General features: G+C 60.5%; 1 protein-coding gene across 7 annotated transcripts; it reads right to left on the bottom strand.

Annotated features, from left to right (window-relative positions):
• Positions 1 to 2,235: 2,235 nt before the first annotated feature.
• Positions 2,236 to 20,715, bottom strand: MLXIPL (MLX interacting protein like). 7 transcript variants are annotated; one of them, XM_044233534.1, is made up of 16 exons: positions 19,879 to 20,171; positions 16,158 to 16,264; positions 12,263 to 12,345; positions 12,016 to 12,105; positions 11,666 to 11,710; positions 10,982 to 11,183; positions 10,775 to 10,855; positions 7,373 to 7,542; positions 5,588 to 6,134; positions 5,289 to 5,356; positions 5,051 to 5,201; positions 4,569 to 4,714; positions 4,248 to 4,375; positions 4,032 to 4,155; positions 3,311 to 3,440; positions 2,236 to 3,017 (listed from the first exon to the last, which is right to left on the bottom strand). In XM_044233534.1, exons 1-16 carry the CDS (start codon positions 20,169 to 20,171, stop codon positions 2,899 to 2,901), a joined length of 2,484 nt encoding a protein of 827 aa, XP_044089469.1. In that variant the 3' UTR covers positions 2,236 to 2,898. The 7 variants fall into 7 exon arrangements, with proteins under 7 accessions (XP_044089469.1, XP_044089467.1, XP_044089468.1 ...); XM_044233532.1 differs by having other exon boundaries at positions 4,569 to 4,688; positions 4,779 to 5,201; XM_044233533.1 differs by lacking the exon at positions 19,879 to 20,171 and adding an exon at positions 20,657 to 20,715 and having other exon boundaries at positions 4,569 to 5,201.
• Positions 20,716 to 21,823: the final 1,108 nt, after the last annotated feature.

A 21,823-nucleotide genomic window follows, 5' to 3' on the forward strand; every position in this document is an offset into this window, starting at 1 on the left:
CTTTTTTTTTTTTTTTTTTAAAGATTTTATTTTATTTATTTGAGAGAGAGAGACAGTGAGAGAGAGAATGAGCGAGGAGAAGGTCAGAGAGCGAAGCAGACTCCCCATGGAGCTGGGAGCCTGATGTGGGACTCGATCCAGGGACTCCAGGATCACGCCCTGAGCCGGAGGCAGTCGTCCAACCAACTGCGCCACCCAGGCGTCCCTCTCACAGTGCTTCTTAACCTTGGTTGCCCTATTGGAATCACTTTAAAAATGCTGGTGGTTGAAGCTTCCACGCTGACGGCTTCTGATTTAATTGGTCTAGACCGGACCTGATCGTGAAGGCTTAAAGCCTTTCCAAGTTACTCAGGTGCACATTTAAGTTTGAGAAGCAGCTGTCAGGGATACAGCAGACTAATACAAGGCTATACATAGAAGGGGATGTTCTGTTGGACCAGGGCGGTGGCTGTGGGGATGGATGCCTACGAGGTCACCTGGCCAGGCCTTGGTAACAGGTGCCACAGGGTGATGGGAAGTTGGCAGGAGCCCAAGAAGACTGTTTCCAGCTTGTACAAGTGTGTGGATGGTGACATCCTTCCTGGGGATGGGGACACAAAGAGGACCAGGTTTGAGGAGGGAGACTGTGGGCTGTGGTCTCAGAAATGATGAGTTCTGGGTCACCTGGATGGCTCAGTTGTTAAGCGTCTGCCTTTGGCTCAGGTCACGATCCCGCAGTCCTGGGATCGAGCCCCGCATCAGGCTACCTGCTCGGTGGGGAGCCTATTTCTCCCTCTGTCTGCTGCTCCCTCTGCTTGTGTGCTCTCTCTCTCTCTCTCTCCCACTGTCAATTACATAAATAAACTCTTTTTTAAAAAAAGAAAGAAATGAGTTCTGCTTTGGTTCCTTCAAGGTAAAGGGAGCTGTGAAACACCCAGAAGGGAGGGGTCGGGGTGACAGCTGGATATGCGCTTTTGATACAGAAGAGGAGTGGATCCTTGGCAAAGAGGTCAAAGGGAATGCTATTGCCCAGGGCTTGGCCACGAAGTGAGAAGGAACTGGGTCAGGAAGGGGCAGTGAAAGATTCCCACAGCAGACACTGGGAAGGCACTGCCAGGGGGGAGGGAGAGCCTGGAGAGAATTCTGGATTCAGGAAAGGGTTGTTCTAGAATGAGATTCAAGCGGGGGCGACTGGGTGGCTCAGTCAGTTAGGTGTCTGCCTTTGGCTCAGGTCATGATCTCAGGGTCCTGGGATCGAGCCCCGCATAGGGCTCTCTGCTCAGCGGGGAGCTGCTTCCCCTTCTCTCTCTGCCTGCCTCTCTGCCTACTTGTGATCTCGATCTGTGTTAAATAAATACATAAAATCTTTAAAAAAGAATCTTAAAAAAAAAAAAAAGGATGAGATCCAAGGGCCCAGGGGAAGGCAGGAATAGCACTGCAAATTGGTCATTGGATTTGGCAATGTAGGGGTGAGGCTGGGGTGGAAGCGGGGAGGAGGAGACCAAGGGCAGGGTGAGTGGGAGAGGAAAGAAAGGGATCGCAAGTGTAGGTAGCCCTCTCAAGGCAAAGTGGCATCTCGTGGGGCGACACAAGGTCAAGGGGATGCCTCATGGGGACCTTCCTGGAGGTGTGTGCGTGGGGGAAAAACAGCAGAGCGCACCGTTAGGATTTTACCTCCTAGAAAGCCACTTCAAACCTCTGTCTGCAGCGACAAAGCACTCCACGCCCGGGTGCCCCTGTTCCCTGCACCAGAGAGAGCGCTGGCTAAAAGCAGAGACTAGAGTCCAGATGGTAACCGGGCAGCCCTGGGCTGGTTGACCTCTCTGTGCCTCAACTTCTCATCTGTGAAATGGGCATTATGAATAATTATAACTTCTATAGTGCTACATGCGAGTCACTGTTTTAAGTGCTTTACACTCACCCTGAAATGCTCACAACTGGCCTGTAGAGGTGATGGTAATACGTAATAAGTGACTTAATATACACACATAAGGTGCTCACAGTAGACGTTCCCATGAAGCGGCCACCCACCCTCTGCTCGCATATCTTGCCTAATGGGAAGGTCGCTACCCTCCAGTGGCAGCACCTTCTCCTTCTGGATGGTTCCATCAGAGTGCCTTGTCCCTTCTACTCTACCCCTACACAAAACCTTCCAGTGCCTTCCGGCTCGGAGGAAAAGCTAAGGTCCTTTCAAGGCCATCTCCCACTGCCAACTGGTTCTCTCTCATCCCAGAGTGAGACACCCTGACAGTCCCCAACAGTTTTTGGTTTTATTGGCAAGAATTCTTTACAAAATCTATACACACGCATTCACATGCACACGAGATGCCTGTCCCTGGTTTGGCTGCCCCCCACCCCCCGCCCTGCTCTCTCCTGGGATCTGACCTTCCTGGCCTCGCCCAGGAATGCCATCCTGCAGCACCCCACTCCCCACTGGGCGGCCAGCGAAGGAGCCGAGAGTGGGAACCTCCTTTTCTGCCTCTCTGCTGAGAAACAGAGGCCTGTGTCCTAAGGGGGTGGGGTTGGGAAGCAGGGAGCAGGGTAACAGGATCGTCCCCCTACCCCCTCCAAGCTCCCGGAGTTGCCAGCTTCGGTCCTAAGGGTCACAGCTACTAAGGCCTTGGGATCATCATCTGTTGAATCTTCTCTAGCCCCATTTTGCAGACTAGAAAATGGAGGTCCCAAGAGACAGCATGAGTCTCCCAGGTCACAGTGTTCATCACCGGTGGGGCAGCGACTTAGAAAGTAGCTCTTCCTGGCTTTCAGGAGGTGGAAGAGATTTGGGCCCTGCTAGACCCTCAGGACAGAGGACAGCCAGGGCCCAGGGCAGGAAGGGAGTGCCCAGATGTTGTCCCTGGAGCCCACACCCAGGGAAAGCAGCTCCGGGGTAGCCGAGCGAGTGGCAGTGTCCAGCCGGCACTATAGCGGTTTGCCAAGGGTGCCCTCTGTGACTGCCCGCGTGGCCTGCTCGGGTATACAGCCTGGGTCCGTCAGGATACTAGTAGATGTGCTCAGCTGGCGGAGAGAGTTCAAGACAGCTGGGGAAACAGAATGAGAGGATGAGAGAGAGAGAGGGAGGGAGAGATACCTCCTGGGGTCCAGGGATGTCCTCTGGATGCTGAAGGATAAGGAAGGGACACGAGCTGGCAAAACCGTCAGCCCCTCCCAGGATCTCTCTCTGCAGGTGTCCTGGAGGCTGGAGGACCATCCGGGGTACGTGGTGGGGGTGGCCAAAACTCAAGGCTATTCTGAAGGCAGGCTGGACCTGCGGTCTGAGCCGAATGGACATTCCTGGATATTCTGGTGGTGGGCAGAGGGGTGTCTCACGTACTTGGCCGGAGGGCGGGCAGGGAGCAGTACTGGTCCAGCCAAGCCAGTGAGGTCTGGCGGAGGCTCTGTAAGCTTGCTGTGGACACCATCCCATTGAAGGACTCGAACAGAGGCCGAATGAGGATGCTGAACTGGGCCCAGGTCAAGGAGCAGGCCTGCTGATCAGCCAGTACCCTCCCCCAGCTCACGCGGAGCCCTGACATCTGGGCCAAACCCGGGGAAGGGCCTGGCCATGGTGGCACCTTGAACTTGGAGGCCTCCCGCCGCAGCCACCCGCCCACCCTGCCACGGCCTGCCCGGCCCCTCTGTGTCCATCTCCTGGGCTGCACTAGCCCCCCCCACAATCCCTGAGCATCCTGCCCCGGCCCAGCCAAGAGCTTGACCAGGTAAGGGAGTGAGACGCCCCACGCCTTCTTCAGGACCCACTCCACTCACGCCCCTCAAACTCGAGGTTCTCCCAAACTCTTCTTGGGACATTCTGTGGGCAGAGCCGTGCTCCCCTCAACCAGGGGCTCCTCCCTCGGTTTCCCTCTGCTCCCAGCGAGTCCCTGAGCACTCCTGCTGGCCAAGATGCCAAGATGTCCTGGAAGGAGGGGGCGGAACCTGCGTCCCTTCCCCCGGGCGCAGCTCAGAGAGCCCCTGCCTGGTCAGTCGGGCACAGCGGGGTCTGGCCACGGTGTCCCTCCCCTCCCCTGCCCCCACTGCTGGCCGGGGGAGGATACCACCCAGAACTTCCAGTTATGCAGCGTCCGGGTGCGAACGTATTCATCAAACATGTCTCGCATCTGGTCGAAACGCTGGTGTGTGATGGGCACCCCGGTAGCTGGAAGCTGCTGCTGGCACAGGCTAGGGGGCAGGGGGCCGGTCAGGGCTGGGGAGTCGTGCGGCACGCCCCCTCGCCCGCGGCACCCACGGGTCCCCCTCCACGCCCCGCGTACTTGATGGCGGCGTTGAGCTCCTCTATCTGGTCCCGTAGCTGCTGCGCTTCCTCCTGCATGGCCGCCCGCTCCTGCTGGAGCATGGCGATGTACTCGGCCGTCTTCTGCAGCGTGGTCGCCTTGCTCACCTACGGCATCACCAGGGTGGGCTCAGGTGCTGGCGGTGGCCCCCCCTCTGGGGCCCACTGAGGCACTGGGTGGGAGGAGGAAACCTGGTGTCCAGAGGGTCCTGGGAGTTGGTCTCAGGAGGTGGGGGGAGGGGGGTTGTCGACCAAGGAGCCCTGCCGGTTCTGGGGGCTCCGGCCTGCGCTGGAGGCTCACCTTGAGGCTGGGCTGGGCGCTGAGGGTGCTCACCAGCCCATGCAGGGTGTCAAAGCCCAGCTTGATGTTGAAGCGCCGTTTCTGCTCCGCAGAGATGTGGGTGATGCGCCGGCTCTCGGTCTTGGGGGGCAGATAGTGGGGTGAGCCTAGGAGGGAGCACGGAAGGGCCTCGGGGTAGCAAACAGATCTCGGGGTAAGGGCAAGTGCCACCTTGTTGCTGTCTGGACGGCCCCGGCTTAGGATGGGTTGAGGGGGAGAGACGCAGACACTCAGAGTCCCTGGGCCCCGTGCGGAGCTGAGGTCCCCAGACAGCCGCCGCTCACCACCTGTGGCAGGGACAGACACACCCACAGACAGAACGACACAGGGGAGAGGGTCCCATTGCCCTGTCCCTCTCGTCCTGGCCTCAGATGGAGTCCCCCTTTCTTCCTTCCCCTTTCTCCATCCCCGGGCATCCCTCCCGCCCCGCAAGCCCTCTTTACCGCTGTGCGCTGGGGGCGAGAGCCGCTCTGCTTTGGGGACAATCAGGGGCCTGGGAGGGGCCAGTGTGGCCGGGCCTGGAGGTGGCCGGGGCGGCGTGGGGGCCGGGGTCGGGGGTAGGAAGGTGCAGGGAAATTCAGGGGCCGTCTCCTGCTGGGGTGGAGAAGGGCGGAGAGTTGGGGCGAAGCCCGGGCCCAGCCTCGCCTCCCAGTGCTCGTCTCCCAGTGCCTGCCATCGTACCGGGGACCCTGAGGACCGGAGGAGGGTGCTGGACACAAGCGGTGGTTCCAGGCTCTGCTCGGGCTTAGCTGCGGACGGGCAGAAGTGTGAGGGCCCCCAGTCATCTCCGTCATCTCCCCAAACCCATCCCTCCCCTCCGAAAAAGCCCTTTTGGGTTCGGAACCCATGTCTCTAATTCCTCCCCACCTCCCCCCACCTCAAGCTGAGCCTGAACCTGCCCCTTAAATCTTCGCCCTCTGCTCCCACAGGCTCCCCACTGCTACGTTGGGTCCCCGCCGTTCTGGCTCTTTCCATCTCACCTGCTGTGAGCAGCTTCGTGAGGCAAGGGTTGCTGCCCCCGGCAGTGGCAGTGGGGTTGGCAGTGATGGGGGCCAAGGTTGGGGGGCTGGGCTTCCGCCCTCTAGGGGATGGGGTGGGGGACCTGCCTCTGGGCCGCATACCTTGGGGCACTGGGAAGTGGGGCCCATAAGGGGGCTCCAGATACCCCGAGGGCAGAAGGTCTATGGGGAAGGGGGCAGGGGCCGGGCCTGGACCTGGCTGTGGGGTGGATGGGAAGGCGGTGGGAGCAGGCAATGGGGACACTCCTGGGGCGGGAGGGACAGTGGAGAAGGGGAATCTGGGGGAGAAGAGAGGCTCCTCCTGCAGCAAAGCAGGGGCCGGCGCCATGGGAGGGAAGGTGGGGGCCGGACAGGGCTCTAGGCCAGGCCCCTTGGCAAGGGCAGGATATTGGAGCAGGGGTGGGGGGACCGGCGGGGGTGGGAGCTTGGGCTTGGGGTCTTCAGGAAGGAGGAAATCAGAGTTCAGGAAGGCACTGGAATCCAGGGCGCCAGGGCAGCTGCTCCGGGCCTGGTTGGGGGACAGAGAGCAGGAGAGAGAGCTGGTCTCTGCAGCCACCCCCGCAGCCTCTTGCCCTGGCTGAGCTCTGGACGGGGCTCTGAGACAGACAGGAGAAATGGTCCCTGCTGTCCCCCCTCCCACACACCAAGGGAGACTGTGGTCTAGTGAGGGGAGGGAGTAGAACACACGCGCATGCGCAATTCGGCATGCATCATCAGGCTTCCTGCCCACCTTTTCGTTCTCTCCAGAGGATGACTCCACCCAGCCACCTGTCCGTCCACGAACCCAACCATCGTCCCTTCACCTGTTTGTCCTCTCCCTTATCCCTCCACCAGCCGACCAGGTTTTAACCCCTTCGCCAAACTATCCGGCCATCTCTCCTTCATCCATCCGTCAAGCCGTCCCAAACCTCTCCACCCATCCACTGTGGGTTCCGTGGCCCGCGCCACTTCTCCAGCCGCCAGCCTGTTCGTGGACCCGCCAAACTATCCATCCCCAAATCCATCTACCAGCCCATCCATCCAACCGACCCCTCTCCTACCCACCCAGCCCCATCCACAACCCCCCGTCCATTGGCCAACACGCCCCTCCATCCACACACCCCCACTCGCTGGCTCACTAGCTCAGTCCCTGGGCAGCCATTCACCCAATGCTTCAACTCCGCTGGGTGAGCAAGGCTTAGCTCTTTCAGCGAGGGGCTCACTGCCCGGTTGAGGAGAGAGACCGCTCAAGGATGAGCTACAGGAGCGCCCGAACCCTCGGATGGCGGAAGCAGAAGGCATCTGACCGAGCAGCAGGGAGGCGACCTCCGAATGGAGCCCGCAGGTTCCTGATCCAAAATGGCAGCTTCCCCGTGTCCTAAACCCTCGCACTGAGCTTTCCGTCTCCCGGTGCGCTCGTTGGTGCTTCCCCTCCCATCTGGCTTGCCCTCTGCGGGTCTCTTCTTCTGTCCAAACCCGAACATTCACTAAGTCCAGAACCTCTCCTCCTCCAGGAAGCCTTCCATAAACAACCCGGTCCTCAGCGGTGTCCTGCTTCGTGCCCTCCCTTCTCCCCCATCCCCCACAGCCTTCAGCCTCCCCTCTACAACCTGGTCCAATTCTGCTTCACGAGGGCCCTTCCTCCTTCCTCCTGAGCTGAACTGCTCCCTCTCAGAGGGCAGAGATGGGGTCCCTCTCAGTCGACCAAGCACACGACCCGGGCAGGTGAGCTCGGCAGGGCTGAGTGGGGAGGGGGCGGGAGCTCACCTGCAGGCGGTTATGCCCCGAGAGGTGGCTCACGCCTGACGAGGCAGGGGGCACCTCGGAGCCGAAGACCCCACTGCTGAAGAAAGGGTCAGCCATGGGGCCAAAGCCGGGGGGCTCCGGGAAGTGTGAAGCCGTGGGCGTCGGTGGAGGGCGGTAGCTGGTGAAGAAATCTGTAATTCGGACACACGAGGCGGTAGCAGTTAGGGATAGGGCCAGGCATGGCTGGAAGCAGTGGGCGGAGAGTGGGCCTCGTGCCCTGTCCCCAGGCCGGGCTGGCCTGGCTGGCAATGAGGTGGGGGGAGGCGGGGGAGGGGGGGCTTCAACAGGAGATTGTGAAATTGGGGGAGTTTCTGTCTCACTCAGGGGAAGCAGCAAAACAGAGGTTTGGGTGGGATGGGCCTGCCTGCAGGCCAGCAGCAGCTGCGGGGGGGGGGGTGTGTGAGTAGGACCCCGGGAAACAGTCCTCCCGCGCATGGGGTCCCCTTCCCCATCCCAGGCCCTGGCACTCCCCTCTCCCTCCTGTTACCAGCTCTGCTGGGGCCACATGGCAAGGGGCAGGGTGACAGAGAGTGCCAGGGAGGGAAAGGGGTGGGGTGCGAGGGGCGGAGGTCCGGGATGGGGATGAGCCCGAGGGTGACGGGAGTTCTAGGGGTGAGCTAGAGGTGAGTGGGGTCGGGAGGTCACCGGGTCTGGGACAAGTTGGTTTGTGGGGAGGTCAAACAGGGCCTCAAAAGCAGAGCCTGGGAGTGGGCTGAAGGGCTAAGGGGGCCAGGGCAGGGGTCGGAGGGTGGGCTCGGAGTCGGGGCAGGAGTGAGAGGGGGCTGGAAAGCCTGGAAGAGGGCCGGGAGCGGGCAGCCAGATTGTCTGAGATGCGGGTTGTGTAAGCCCAGGCTATTCTGGTTTTGGGAAGCAGCTGCCTGCGGCCTAACCACATCCCGGGCCTGGACGCCGCCCGCCCACCCGCTCCCTTCCGGGCACCTTTCTCTGACCCTGGCCAGCCTTGGGTCTGAACCAGCTCCGGAGGCCTCCTGGTCTGGCCCGACCCAGCCCCACTGGCCTTGGACAGGCCCTGGCTCCCCCCAGCCAGGGGAGCTGGTCGGGCCTCTCTCCCAAAGGCCACCTTGAAAGAGACCCAGGAGCGAGACAGATGAGCCCATGCCAAAGCCAGAGCCTGAAGGGGTTAAACGCTGTGTGTGCCTCTTCTGTGAGTCTGGTGCCCCTGTGTCCTGGAAGGCTGTCACTCGGCGGCTGTCAGCGGGTGACCTCATGCGGGATCCATCTGTGCGTGTGTGCCCCTGTCTCCCTGGCTCTGTTTGAGTCCTTGTGTGCCTGCCTTGATGTGAGGCCCTCCGTGTGCCGGGTGTGTGCGTCTGTGTGTGTGTGTGTGTGTGTGTGTGTGTACGTTCACCCTCGTGTGGGTCTTTCCTTATCACCTGATCGGAAAGGATCTTCTTATCCTACCACCTCCCTTAAGCGGAGGGACCGGGTGGCAGAGGGCAAGTGGTCACGGATCCGCTACCCTCCCAGCCCGCAGGGACCGTGGGCCTCATCGCTAGGCCCCTTGAGGCCTAGACTCAAGAACCAGCCACGCAGGGGGCCTGCTCCCGGCTCACTGCTGCTGTTTCCTCCCCGGGGCTCTGTATGGCTCACGGGGTTCCCAGCCCAGTCACCACCAAGCCCCTGCTATAGTTTGCCCTCAGCTGTCCATTCCCCCCTTGAGAGAAGTTGCTTCGTGACCCTAACCGGCCACCCACGGAGCCCTAGTGCCCCTAAGCTTCTGTCCCGCCATTGGCCCACGTCCCCTCTCTGACACCCTCTCCTGCTCCAAGCCCATGCCCCTTCCTTGAACACCCCTCCCAAGCCCCCCTCCCTCCATACAGTTCCGGCCTCCTCACTGGGTTTCCTCTCAAGTGAGGGGCTCTGGGGGACAATGAAGGCAGCGGCCCGGGTAGCCTTGAGCTTCCGGCCCTCCCTGTGCGTGGAGGGCCAGAGAGGGCTACCCTAGCCGCCACCTCTGCATGACCGACATCCCCTACCTTTGGTTATCCTAGCTCTCCCCCACTCTAGCAGTCACCCCGGGTGGAGAGAAGTGGCTTCCTAGCCCCTGACTTGGCCCAGAGTCCAACCTGGAGAAGGTTTCCTACCTGTGGTGGGGGTACGTGTGCCCAGACAGGACCGCTGCCCTCCCAGACTGGTTCGCTCTCTGGGTACTGCCATCAACACTTCTGCCCCCACGGCCCCCACCCTGCCCACGGCTGAGGCAGGGGTGGGGGTGGTTCCTCATTCCCTGGTTCCCACCTCCCCCTTGACTGACAGGCCCAGGACCCTATGGGGAAGAAGTTCAGGGGTCATGGAACTAAGCCTTAAATCCCAGAAAACCTCTTCCTACCCCCCGGGGGCTGGGCTGAGACAAGCCAAGCCTCTAATAGGTGTCCCCTGAAAATATGATGACTGGGACAGTCTCACAAGCTCTCCAGCTGAGTAAAGGAAGCAATGTCAAGCAGAGCCTCCTGTGAAAACAAAAAGAGACATTTGTCCACAGGTGCCCGTGCAGGCACAGGTATTTCTGGGAACACACAAGAAACCAGTGACCTAGCAGCCCTGGGGTCAGGAGACAGAGGCCCAGAAACACGTTACTTTAAAAATAAATAAATAAATAAAATGCTTTACAAGATATAATTCCTGGAATTTTCTTAAAAACAACGTAGGAAGGAGAAGTGGGTGAGGCCTCCGTGACACCAGACCCACCAAGGGTGGATACATTTTGAAGTCGGTGATGGTTTAGGAGGGTTTGGTGAACCGCTCTCTCTCTACCTGTGTGTGTGTGTTTGGAATGTTCTTTTTTATTTACTTAAAGATTTTATTTGTTTATTAATTTGAGAGAGAGCGCGAGTGGGGTGAGAAGCAGAGGGAGAGGGAGACGCAGACTGCTGGCTCGGCAGGGAACCCAATGACGCCGGGCTCGATCCCGGGACCCTGGGATCATGACCTGAGCCCACCGCAGACACTCAACCCACGGAGCCGCCCAGGAGCCCCTGGAATGTTCTTTAACAGTTTTTAAAGGGAATGATGTCAATTAATAAACGGGCCTCCCAAAATCAAAGTCCCTTTCTCTCCTGAGATTCCACTACTGTCCTGGGAGCTGGCAGAGCCTGTAGCTTCCATGCCCTTGGCCTTGGCGCCTGCCCAGGTGTCCAGTCTGGCCCTGCTCTCACCTGAGCCTACATCAATGGCATCCCAAGTCCGGACCAAGGGAGTCCGGGAAGGGCCCTCAGAAATCACCTGGACCATCCCTCCTCCCAGAGGGGCCTGGGAAGGGTCCCGAGGGCTGGTGGTCGTCCAGGGACTTTCCTCGCACTGGCCCGTCCCGCCCACCCCACCCAGCAGGGGGCGCTGCCTCACCCGAGATCTCCATGAAGTCGTCCAGGCTGGGCTGCAGAGGCGTCAGGTCTGGCTGGATCATGTCAGCATTGCCCACGTAGGCTGGAGGGGGGCAGGGGTGACGTCAGGAGCCGCAGGCGGGGCGGGGTGGGGGCCGCCCACCCCTGGCCATGCTCCCTGGGCTGCCTGGCTTCTCGCAGGTCTCCCCTAACAGGTGCAGGCCCTTACCGTCCTCAGGGGGCAGCTGCAGGGGCGCGGAGCTGGGCTGCGTCATGGTGAAGAGCGTGTCGGAGATGTCGGACAAAAAGCAATCGAGGTCGAGCAGCTGCCGCCCGCCGGGCTCCTCCTCGGGGCCCCCAAGCAGCACGGGCACCACGCTGGAGAAGAGCTGCTGGCACCATCGCTCCGGTGGCTGCCAACCCCCTTCGGCCTAGGGAGACGGAGACTTCAGCAGCCACGAGAGGGACACAGGGCCCTCCCACTGGGGGATGAAGTGGTCAGCGGGTCGGAAGCTTCCGTGTGCTCGGCCTTCCTCGCCTCTCTCTGCAGGATGCACTTTGCCGCCCTGAAGGCTTCAGGTCACCCCATTGGCCTCTAACTGCTGCCCCCAGCAGAGGGAGCCGGATGGCCCGCTGAACAGATAAGGGTCCTCCTCCTGCCCCTATACTTTTCCCCTGCCTGGAACCCCAGTTCTTAGGGACTTCTGTTCCCCGTGCCTCCCACCGCTTGCTGGGCTAACCAGAAGGCTTTGGGTCTCCCCCACCACTACGCTCAAAGGTTCCCCCACCTCCGGGGAGAAAGGCTCTCGAGGAACTAGAGGACAGAGGCCACACCCACTGCCTTGGTGACCCGCCACCGCCTTACCCACCCAGAAGGGAAGCTGTCAATTCTCTGGGTCCCCGGATCACCCACCTGCTTTGGGGTCAGGAGATCCCCTTCCCTGCTGGATTTACGGAGCTGCAGGAACACACAGAGGTGGACGCTGGATCGCTTGTCTCTCTGCCATCACTGCCCGCCAGGCCTACCCTACTCACAAGCTCCCCAGGACGAAAGGGATCCCCATTTTCCCCCTCAGGAGCTCCTGCGCGCTGGGAGGTAAGGAGGCGGCGAGGAGCCTCTGGGCCACACGGTGGCGCTGTCGAGCTGGGTCTTCCTGGGAGACGCGGTCCGGGGGTAGCAGGGGAATCCCGCGCGGGCCCTCCCAGGAGAGGCGGTGGCCCGCGGCCCACCCCAGCCCCCGCCCCCCTACCCCCAGCACTGACCCGCTTCTTGTAGTAGATGCGCCACTTGTGGTACTCGCGCATCACCACCTCGATGCGCCGCTTCCAGTAATTGCCCTCCAGGACGACGGCCTGGGGAGGGTCAGGGAGGGGGCTCAGTGAGCGGCCGGCGCGGACCCCACCCCGCACCCGATCCGCATCTGGGCCGCTGCTCGTGTCGCGCGCTACAGGGGACCCGACGGAGGGGCCGGGCTCGGCAGGGAGGCAGGAGGTCCCGGGGCTCAGCTACCTCCGGTTTCCGGTGCTCATCAGCCTCAGGCCCCTGCAGGGGGGTCACGAAGCCACACACGGGGCTCTTCCTCCGCTCCACATCTAAGAGAAGGGGCTCAGGTCAGGGGGTACCCGGCTTCTTCACCTCCCACCCCAAGGGGACTGGGCCTCCAGGGCCAAACTATGAATTCCTGCTGGGCTTCAGATGCTTAGATAAGTGCCACCTCCTCCAGGAAGCCTTCCTGCCTGCTCTAGCCCACCCAGAGCTCCCTCTGTTATGGGATCCTGTGAAAGGAACCTCCCATGCCTCCTCTGCCTTCCTTGGGAGGCCAGTAGGTGTGCAGGGCTGAATGGGATTGTGGAACCACAGGAAGTGAGCTGCTCCAAGAAGGTCAGACGGGCAGGCCAGGTCCTGGAGCCCTTGGTCTCCTGCCTCAAGCTCCTGGGCACTGCCCAGTCTGATGCCAGAGAACCACTCCTTGTCCCCTTTGGCCACCTAGCTGAGCCCTTTCTCCACCTCCTCCACTCCCTTCTGTATCTCCAATCCAATCTCTCTTTCCCCAGGCTCCTTCTTCGGGGCCCATAAGTACCTTTCAGTCTCCCCTTCACCTCCCAAACCTTCCCTTCTTTTGCTACTCCAACAAGCTAATCTTCCCTTTCACTACTTTGCTTTGCCCCCAGTTCTGGAAGAGTTGTCATAAGCATCTCCGCTCCTGGTCTCCACTTCCTGTGACCCAGCACCTGACCCCACTGCCTGCCCAAGGCCCTCACCCACCCCAGGCCTAACCTCCTGGACCTCACTGCAGAGCATCCCCCACCCCTCCTCCCTCCACCAGGGAGCCTTCCCTTGGTTCTCCTGCCTCCCTGACTATTTTCACTGGCCCTTCTCTGAGGCGCGCCCCCAAACCTCTCTCCTCTTGCCCCTTTCCAGCTGCAGACATTTTCCAGCTGCCCATAGACTCTCAGGATGTCCCAAAACTTGGCAGGGGGGTGAATTAAAAAAGGGGAAGGCTGTCCCAAAACTTGACACTCTCAGATGTCCAGAAACATCCTTCCCAAGCCTATGTCTCTGCTGGAGAGCCAACACTGCTTCCCAGTCACACTAACTGCCCACCGACCCCCAGCATTCCTGTTGAACCGGGGACTAATCATCTCACGCCTGAGGATGTGTGGTATTTCGCCCACTGTCCCCTCCCCTCCACTTTCTGTCACCGACCGCCCAGAGTCTGGTGACCTCCTTCATAGGCCCCACCTTGAAGCCAAGCCTCCCTTCTACCACAGCCCACCCTCTGGTTTTATCCTACGCAGAATGTCCTTCCCTTCCCTCCTCTGCTTCACCCACCCCTGCCCTCCCATCAGGAGAGCCCAGGGCAGCTCCTCTTCCAGGAAGCCCTCCCTCCTCTGAAATCTCACAGTCTTATCTGCCTGGCTCTCCACTTGGCCTTGGCCGTTTCTCTGCATGCTGGCCTCCCTGCCAGGAGTAAAAGCAGGAACTGTTGCCCTTTGGGCTCAGATCGCTGAACCTGGCACACAGCTCGGCACACAGTAGGGCTTCCGAATCCTGGGACCCCCAGGCAGTGACTTTTCCCACCTCAGCCTTCAGCAAACTTCCTCCGGGATAATTAACAGACAAGGGGGGCCATCCGAATGTGAACTTATCGGGCCCTTTGGACTCATTTACAAAGTTCTGTCCTAAAGAACAGTCTGCAAAATAATCCCCATGGGATTAGGGGAGGGGGTTTGTCCTGATGGCTGAGTGTGGCTTGGAAAACAAAGGGGTGGGCTGTCTCCAGAGGCCTGGCCGGACCTCCCCTCCCCAACCCCATTGACCCTGTGCTCTAGACAGAAGGGCAGTGACCACGTGGCTCCTGGGGCTGGGACAGGCTTTATTTAACACTGATAAGCTCATCCATTCTGGAAGCCACCTAGCCCCTTGCCCCTGTGCTGGGATGGATGCTGGAACAGGGGATCGCAGGTGAATCAGAGAACTCCCAGTTTAGTTGGAGAGATAAGGAAAGCACACCATAGCATGAGCTGATGCAAGGCGGGGAGCCTGCCCACGAGAGGGGGGCAGGGCTCTGGGAGCTCAGAGGACACCAAGATGATTCGGAGTGGGGAGGGTTAGAAAAGAGGGGATCTTGGAGGCCAGGAGCCTGCAGAGGGATGGCAGGTACGAGGGGGATGAGCCAGGCAGCCCTCCATCTGTCCCCACTCCTCTCCCTTTCCCAAAGCCCACCTTCAAGCCCTCAGGGCTGGGAGAAGGGGCTTGCCTTGTGCTGTCGTTATTATCACGATAATATCATCACCTTCGGGGAGCCCTGGTGTGTGTCGGCCGTGGGGTGAGATATAAATGATCTCACTGGAAACTCAAGCAAGCCTCGGAGCAGGACCTACTGTTACTCTCTCTCCACAGATGAGTGATCCTTATTAGGGAGGCTGAGGACTTTCCCAAGGTCACATGGCTTGGTTGGGGGGGGAGTGCATCCTGGAACTTAACTCAGCCCCCTCTCTATCTGACACAGACCCTGGGTGCTTCCAGCAACTCAGGCAATAGCCAGAGACGGGGGTCTGGCTGTCTGGGTGAGGATCAGAAATTTCTTCTGCAAAGAGAAAGGCCTGCGTCCCATCCAGCTTTGTGTGGGAAGGGTAGGGAGTGCGGGGCGGTGGGGGCAGCAGTGGCAGTGGCTGTGACTCCCTCTGGCCTATCAGCTTCCTGGTTAGGGTAGGGCCTCAGGTGAGCCATCCCACGTGTTCTCAGGGGAGGACTGGACGCCGGCCAACTGGGAGCCGTGGAAGGAGCACTGGGCTGGGAGTCGGAGAGCCCTGGACCTCCAGCCAGTCACAACTCTGTTCCTTTTATGCTCCATGACCCTGAACAAGTTACTGGCCTTCTGGGCTTTACTTGTTCATCCATAAAATGGGGGTAATAATACCTATCTACCAGCGTTGCCAGGAAGCCTCACATAAGATGGTTTGTGAAGTACTGGGCGCCAGAGATAAGTAGAAACCAGAAACCCTCCCCCCCACTTGGATGGAATCCAGGGGACCCGGGCGGAGAACACTGAATATGTTCCCTCCTGGGCTGTGTGTTCCCAGCTCCGGGGAGCCTTTGATCCTGTAGCAGGACTTGGCTGCTCTGAACGAGATCCCACCCCACGGCTGACTGGGCTGAGGCAGCTCAGCCTCTGCAGCTTTGCCATGGTGGGTGGGTGGGTCTCGAACCCCCAAATGAATGACCGTGACCTTCTCAAGGGCATATCAGACTCAACCATCATTTATTTAGCACCAGCTTCGTGCTGGGCCCATTCGTACGTGTCATCCCCGGGCCAACCAGGGAAAGTAGGACTGTTGGCCTTACTTTACAGATGAGGAAACAGATTCAGAGAGGTTAGTCACACAGCCTGTGGTCACACAGCGAGCAAGAGCAGAGACTGGGTAGGAAAGCAGCTCTGGGCAACTCTCAAGTCTGCAGCCCCCTCCGCTCTACCACATGGCCTCTCTGCCCCCCCCAAACCTCCAGACTCCATGGGGGCACCTGCTGGGAGTTCAGTAAGGACTTCAGAAAGGCTGGGGGAGATCCAGGCAAGATCCTTATTTTCCCCATTTGCGACGTGATGCCACCGGCCCAGACAGCATCCTAGCACCTCTTTCCACCCTGGCATTCAACGCACTGACAAGGCTGACGCGAGGCAGAAAGGGCCTTGAACTATCCTGCAAATCTCTGCCCATCTTAGGACTTCCAAGGGGTGACCCCTGCTGTGCCTAGCATCCCCGTGGAGAGCACCCTTTGGGATGCGTTCCCCGAGACCCTCTGGGGGTCAGATGCTGGCGCTGGCCCCTAATGGCCACGGGGGTTTCCTGGGCACCCCCCCACCTGCAGCCCCCCTGCTGTGAGGCTCCCGGTGTGCACTCACACTGGATGTACCAGGCCCTCCAGATGGCGTTGTTGAGGCGGATCTTGTCCCTGCAGAGCAGCTTGAGGCCTTTGAAATTCTTCCACTTGGGAGACACCAGCTGGCCGCTGTCAGAGAGAGAGGGCTGGGTCAGGGGGGTGGGCAAGGGGAAGCTAGGGGGTGGGGTGCTGCTGCAGGGCTGGCTCCCCGCTCTCCCCCGTGCACTGGGTACTCACCCATGCTGGGCCATCTGAGGGACCCCTCCCCCACCCGTCCCTCTTACCTGCCTGAAATTCCCACCCCGAGAGAGTCGGACCTTCCACATAGGTCTCTGCTAGGGCCCGCTAGGGAGGGTTCGCAAACCCCATTTGCAAACTGAGTGTCAGGAAGGTGCAGGGCCATTCCCAAGGTCACATGGTGGAGATGCACTCAGGCCCCATGGCTTTCTATCCATCAGTCTCACTGGCCCCCATCAGCCTCCAGGGCATGGGGAAAGGTGTGCCTGGGTGGGGAGGGTGTCTCTTTGCCGGAAGTGGCCACCAAGCAGCCAGCTGCTGCCTTTTCACTGCCCTTCTGGCGGCTGCCCACTCCAGTATCCCAGGATGGCGATCTGGGCTGAACTGGAAGGGGTGCCCCTTCTCAGGGATGTGTGTAAGACCGTAGCCATCACGCTCCAAAGGAAGACAGCTGGGATGCCGGAGCAGTGGGCAGCGGGGAGGCAGCACCCCGATCCCGACCCCTAACCCTGGCCCTAATCCTAGGAGTCAATCAAATCCACGAGATGGAAGGGCCCTACGCAGGTGAGGGGCTTGACTCCCAAGGTCAGGATGTGCTAGACACAGGCCAAGTCTACCACCGCTAAGGAGCTGACCTAGGAGGACAAGATCCTCAGGGTCTTGACCCCCACTGGCCCCTCTGTTCTCCCTTCCTTCGTCATGTTCCAGCCTGCTCTGGCCCACCTTCTCAGCCTTTGCTCACCTGGGAGGCTGAGGCCCCAAGACTTAGTTTTTCAGAACCCCAGGCCTGCTTTCTTCCAAGGCTTCTCTGTCATCTTGGGGCTAAGGGGTGGGTGGGGAGGGGGGCAATCTGGCTCCTACAGCCCCTTAGGTGCATGGGTCACTGGGTCCCCTCTCCTCTCTGGTCTCCAAGCTCCTATGTTTGTTTCCGGGTAGGGAGCAGGGAAGGACTGCTACCCTAGGGTACCACAGGCCTCATTACCCAAATAGAGTACATAGCCCATGCCTGCTGGCTGGCCCCCTCCTTCCTAAGTTAGATAAACACCATCTGTCTAGTAGGGAGACTTAGATGGGATACACTGATACCTCCTGGGCCAGCTTCTTCTGTGGCACCCTCCGGGGGGAACCTCTGAGTCTGTTGCCCCCACCTGTATCCCAGCAACCTCCCAGCACTCTGATCACCCAGGGTCCCGGCCTGCCTGCCCTCCCTCCGCTTCCCAGCTGAGGCTATGGTGTGTGTGGCCAACGCAGTGTTTAGGGAGATGAGACAGTGACAACATCCAAGGGCAGGAGGAAAGCCATTTTGCTTGTGCCGGGCTTGCTGGGTGGGAGGGGAGCCGAGGGGCCCGGCCCCGCGGAAAAAGCCTGGCACCAGGGTCCCAGGGCTTCTCATGACCAACAGAAAGTCTGGGACTCTTGGGGATAGCTTGGAGAAAACCTAGGACTCCTAGGTCAGCCCGACTGACTCCCTACCCCTTCCCTGGTCCCCAGTCTCCCTGATAGGACTGCCCCTAGCGTCTCTCTGACAGGGTCCTCCTTGCTCTCTCCTGGATGCCAGGCTTTCCATAGCTAGCCAGCTCTGCCCATGAACAAGTGTTTTTATGGAACTTCCAGAACCTGCCTCCCTGGGGCTTCCACCCACAGAATCGTGAACTCTGGTTCTCCTCCTAGAAGGGAAGTCCACACTGCCCTGCCGGGAATGAAACTGGCCTTTCATCCCGTCCTCCTGGTCAAGCGCCCCTAGACCCCTTGCCTTGCTGTCTTTTCCCATCCAGTCAGTCACTCTCTTGGGTCACCCTGGCTTCCCCCATACTCTCCCTTCCAGGGGACCCCTATAATTAGGGGTATTCAAGGGCTAAAACACTGTCCCTGTCTGAACCTCAGATTTTTCCTCTACCGTAGAGGGGGAAGCCAAAGTCTCCTCTAGTACTGAGCCACCTGCATCCCTGGCACTTGGGCAGCCCCAGAGATGGGATATTCCGGGCGTTTAGGGAGAACGCACAGCCCTCTCCTCCCCAGCTGCCCTGGGCCACATCAGATTCTAGTCAGCCCCTTAGTGGGGTCAGATCTTGGAGCATGCACTAGCCCCAACCTTGCCCCTTCCCCCGAAACCCCTCCCTTTGGCCACCCAGGGTTTGGGGTTGGGTGGGATGTGGTATAAAGCAGGAAGTTAAAATTGGGGGCAGGTGAGAAACGGGGTGCCCTGGGAGAGCCTGGGGAGGAGGGGTGCCCACATCCGGTGCACCAAGACCTTAAATGCCCTCTCCCAGTGGGTCCCGTGATGTCCCAGGAGGCGGGGGAAGGGAAGAAAGGGACGGGAATTTGAACTTTCCACATCGGTCCAGCGCACTGGACGATCAGGTTGCAACATGACCTGGGCCTGGGGCCAGAGCATGTGGGCCAAGGTTACATCGCCTCCAGCCAATGGGGTCTCGGCTGGGCTGCCGCGGCTGGGGGTGTGCAACACCCCCGCAATCCCCACCCCAGCCCTGGCTCCCCGTCGGAGCCTCAAGGGCTGTTCTGTATCCAGCGGTTCTCAGAAGGGGAGGAGGCGCCGCAGAGGAAGAGGAATATTTGCACAGAGAAAAGATCAAGGCCAGCCGATCCCCCTTTCACCTCCGCGGTTTTCGGTTGATAATTTATCCCGGCCCCTCCGCTCCTGGGAACTTTGCTCCAGGGCACTGGGCCAGAACCCCAGTTCGCGCCCTCCCCTGGGACCCAGGCGTGGAGCTAGGGCCGGACGCGGTCCGTGCGTACTCTCTGAGACGCACCGAGCGGGGGTCCCAGGCGGCCTTAGGCGCTCAGCTTAGCGCGGGAGACCGGGGTAGGTGAACCCAGGCCTCCCGGGCACCAACCCCCACGCGGCGTGCAGCACCCCCTGCCGGGCGACCGCTGGGGAACTCTGCCAGCTGCGTCCTCCTTGGGCCGCCCGGGGCACCCTCCATCTAGCAGGTCAAGGACAGGTGTCCCGGCAATTGGGGAGTATAGGGTGGACGAGAGACTGGGTTTGGAACGTTGGCCATGAGTCCGGACAGTCACAGGCGTGAGGAGTGTCGCCAGAGTGCAGGAATGAAGTGGGTCTGGACCAGGGGTGCTGGGGAGGGAGCGGAGGCCTGGGGTGGTCTGGTGGATTGGCCCCAGAGTGGAGGGTAGGGACAGCTTAGGGTCCTGGGCGCGTGAGGGGTGCCCTGGCATTTCTCTGGGGGGCAGAGGAGCCGGGACAGGCCTATGGCGGTCAAGGTGGAGGGCAGGCTGTCTGCATCCCGGGAAGGGAATGGAGGTGGTCAGCAAAGGGAACCTGGAGGGGTGCACTCCAGGCGGAGGCCGGTGGGCTGGGCCCGGGCCGGAGGACGCTCGGGGCCGGGGCAGAGGGGTGTTCAGGATGTGGTCGGAGTCTCCGAGAGCAGCCGGGGACCAAAGTTTGGGGCCGGGTCGGGTGTCCGGGGCCCCAGCGCGTGGTCCCGCCACGGAGGGCCGAGGCTGGCGGGCCCCGGAGCCGCCCTCACCTGTAGGCCAGGCTCATGCACTCGAAGAGGCGGGTGAGTGTGGGGTCGATGCTGCGCGGCCCGAAGTCTGCGGGCCCCGTGGGCCCCTCCTGGTCGCGCCGCCGGGTCAGCGAGTCGCTGTGCGGCGACGACACCATGAAGTGACCGCTGTGGATGACCTGCGAGCGGAGCAGCCCGCCCGCGCTGCGCCGAGTACTCGGGTCCTCCGAGTCCGTGTCTGAGTCCGAGTCTTGGCTGGGGACGACCCGCGGGCCGTGCAAGCCCGCGGCCAGACCGGCCAACGCCCCGGCCATGGCTTTCGTCGCCGCCGCCTCGCCGGGGCTCGGAGGAGCCGCGGGCACAGCCAGTGAGGCCCGACTGGCCTCATTAGCATGACCCCGCCCCTCCACCACAATAGGCCGCTTGGGGCGGGGCCTCCGGGCGGGCGGGGCGGGGCTTAAATTAGCATACTCAAGGCGCTCAGAGTGAGCGTCCCGGTCCCCGAGCTACTTGCTGATCTGGAGTTTGGAAGAGGAAGAGGTCCTTGTGTCTCCTCCCCCTTTCCTTTTGTGGTGCCCCTACTTCACCCGAAAGGGGTCTTAAGAAGAGCTGATTACTAGGAGCTCACACCTGAGCCTGAAAGCGCCTCAATGCCTGGGGTTCCTTGCCTCCAGGGGCGCCCCCCAGCCCCGCCCCGCATGAAGCCCTTCACCTACCTACACCCCTCCCTCCCGCCCTCTCTGATCTCTGGGCTCACATACACGCCCTCTCGGTACTGCACACGTCTGGAAGCACCCACCTCTCAGAAGTCTTGTGTGGCCTGGCCCACGGGAAGGTCTCAGCAGCCCCGGTTGCCATAATGACCATCACTATACCTGCACAGAGGCCCCAGAGGGTTAATGAGTGCGAATCCAGTGGCGATGGCTGACAGCCGGCAAGATGGAGCCTTGTCACCCTCCCCTGGACATTCCCCAGGCAGGTCACCTGCTCAGGAGCTCTGGGCACCCCCTTTCCCCCCCGCCCTGAGGTCCAGCTCCAGTTCCTGTTTCCCTTCTCTCACCCTGAGGACACGAACCGGGGTGTTTGGTGTAGGGAACTCACACTGTCACCTCACTGCCCCTTTAACAATCTTCAGAGGTGGGATTCCTGACCCACGTCAGGCGCTGTCAAATAACAGGACCCTCGAGGGGCCCTGTGACCATCTGAGATGCTAAAATGATGGCCCCAGGCTGTTCACAAGCCAGGCTTTTCACCCACCCTCCACGTCCCTTGGCCAGGTACCCTCTGTCCCTGACAAACAGTGGCTTCTCTGTCCTTGGAGCCTCGGGCCGGGCGCTCTCCTCCCCTGTCTCCTGCTGATTTCTGCAGAAGGTGCATTCTCTCGGTTCATCTCAGCCAGATCTGGGGGCCTCAGGTGCCCACCTCAGCCTGCCTCCTCTGGAGAGGGAGCCATTCCTAAGTGGCTCTTTTGGCATTCTTGGCACAGAGAAGGACAGAGTTGTTACTTATCCCTTATGTGCCTGACTGGCTTTGCCCCTGGGCTGTGGGCCTGGAGGCAGGACTGTTCCTTTGGTGCCAGAACCCCCAAGCTGAGCAGGGAGGGACTTGGGGAATGCATGACACTGAACAGGGCTGGTACCACTGTGGGGGACAGGGGTGGGACGTGGGACCTCCTCTCCCTTGGAGACTCCTAGATTCAGGGACCCAGGCACCCCAACAAATCTTTGTCTATGGGGGTTCTTTCTCTCTGCCTGTAAAATGAGGCCCTTGAATGCAATGATCTTTTTAGGATTCTGTAACTGTTAACACCCTTGGTTCTGAGTCTCCTGCTGGCCTTCCGTCCCCAGGATAAAAATCTCAGAATTGTCTCCTGTGATTTGAGAGACTTTCCTGCGACTTGGGTCTCAGTAGGGTGGATTGTGTGTGTCACCTCCTTTCCCTAGACATCAGTCGGCTCTCGACAAGC

The sequence above is a fragment of the Neovison vison genome, chromosome 14 (assembly GCF_020171115.1).
Source record: "Neovison vison isolate M4711 chromosome 14, ASM_NN_V1, whole genome shotgun sequence".
NCBI lineage: Eukaryota > Metazoa > Chordata > Mammalia > Carnivora > Mustelidae > Neogale > Neogale vison.

Bases quoted from the DNA above. Each gene is read 5' to 3' on its own strand.
- MLXIPL (XM_044233530.1), bottom strand. From the start codon at position 20,171: ATGGCCGGGGCGTTGGCCGGTCTGGCCGCGGGCTTGCACGGCCCGCGG. The intron at 10,856-10,981 runs GTAAGGGCCTGC...GCCCCCCTCCAG, and splicing joins GCAGCTGCCCCCTGAGGACG to CCTACGTGGGCAATGCTGAC. The intron at 6,135-7,372 runs GTGAGCTCCCGC...TCCCCCAACCAG, and splicing joins CGGGGCATAACCGCCTGCAG to GCCCGGAGCAGCTGCCCTGG.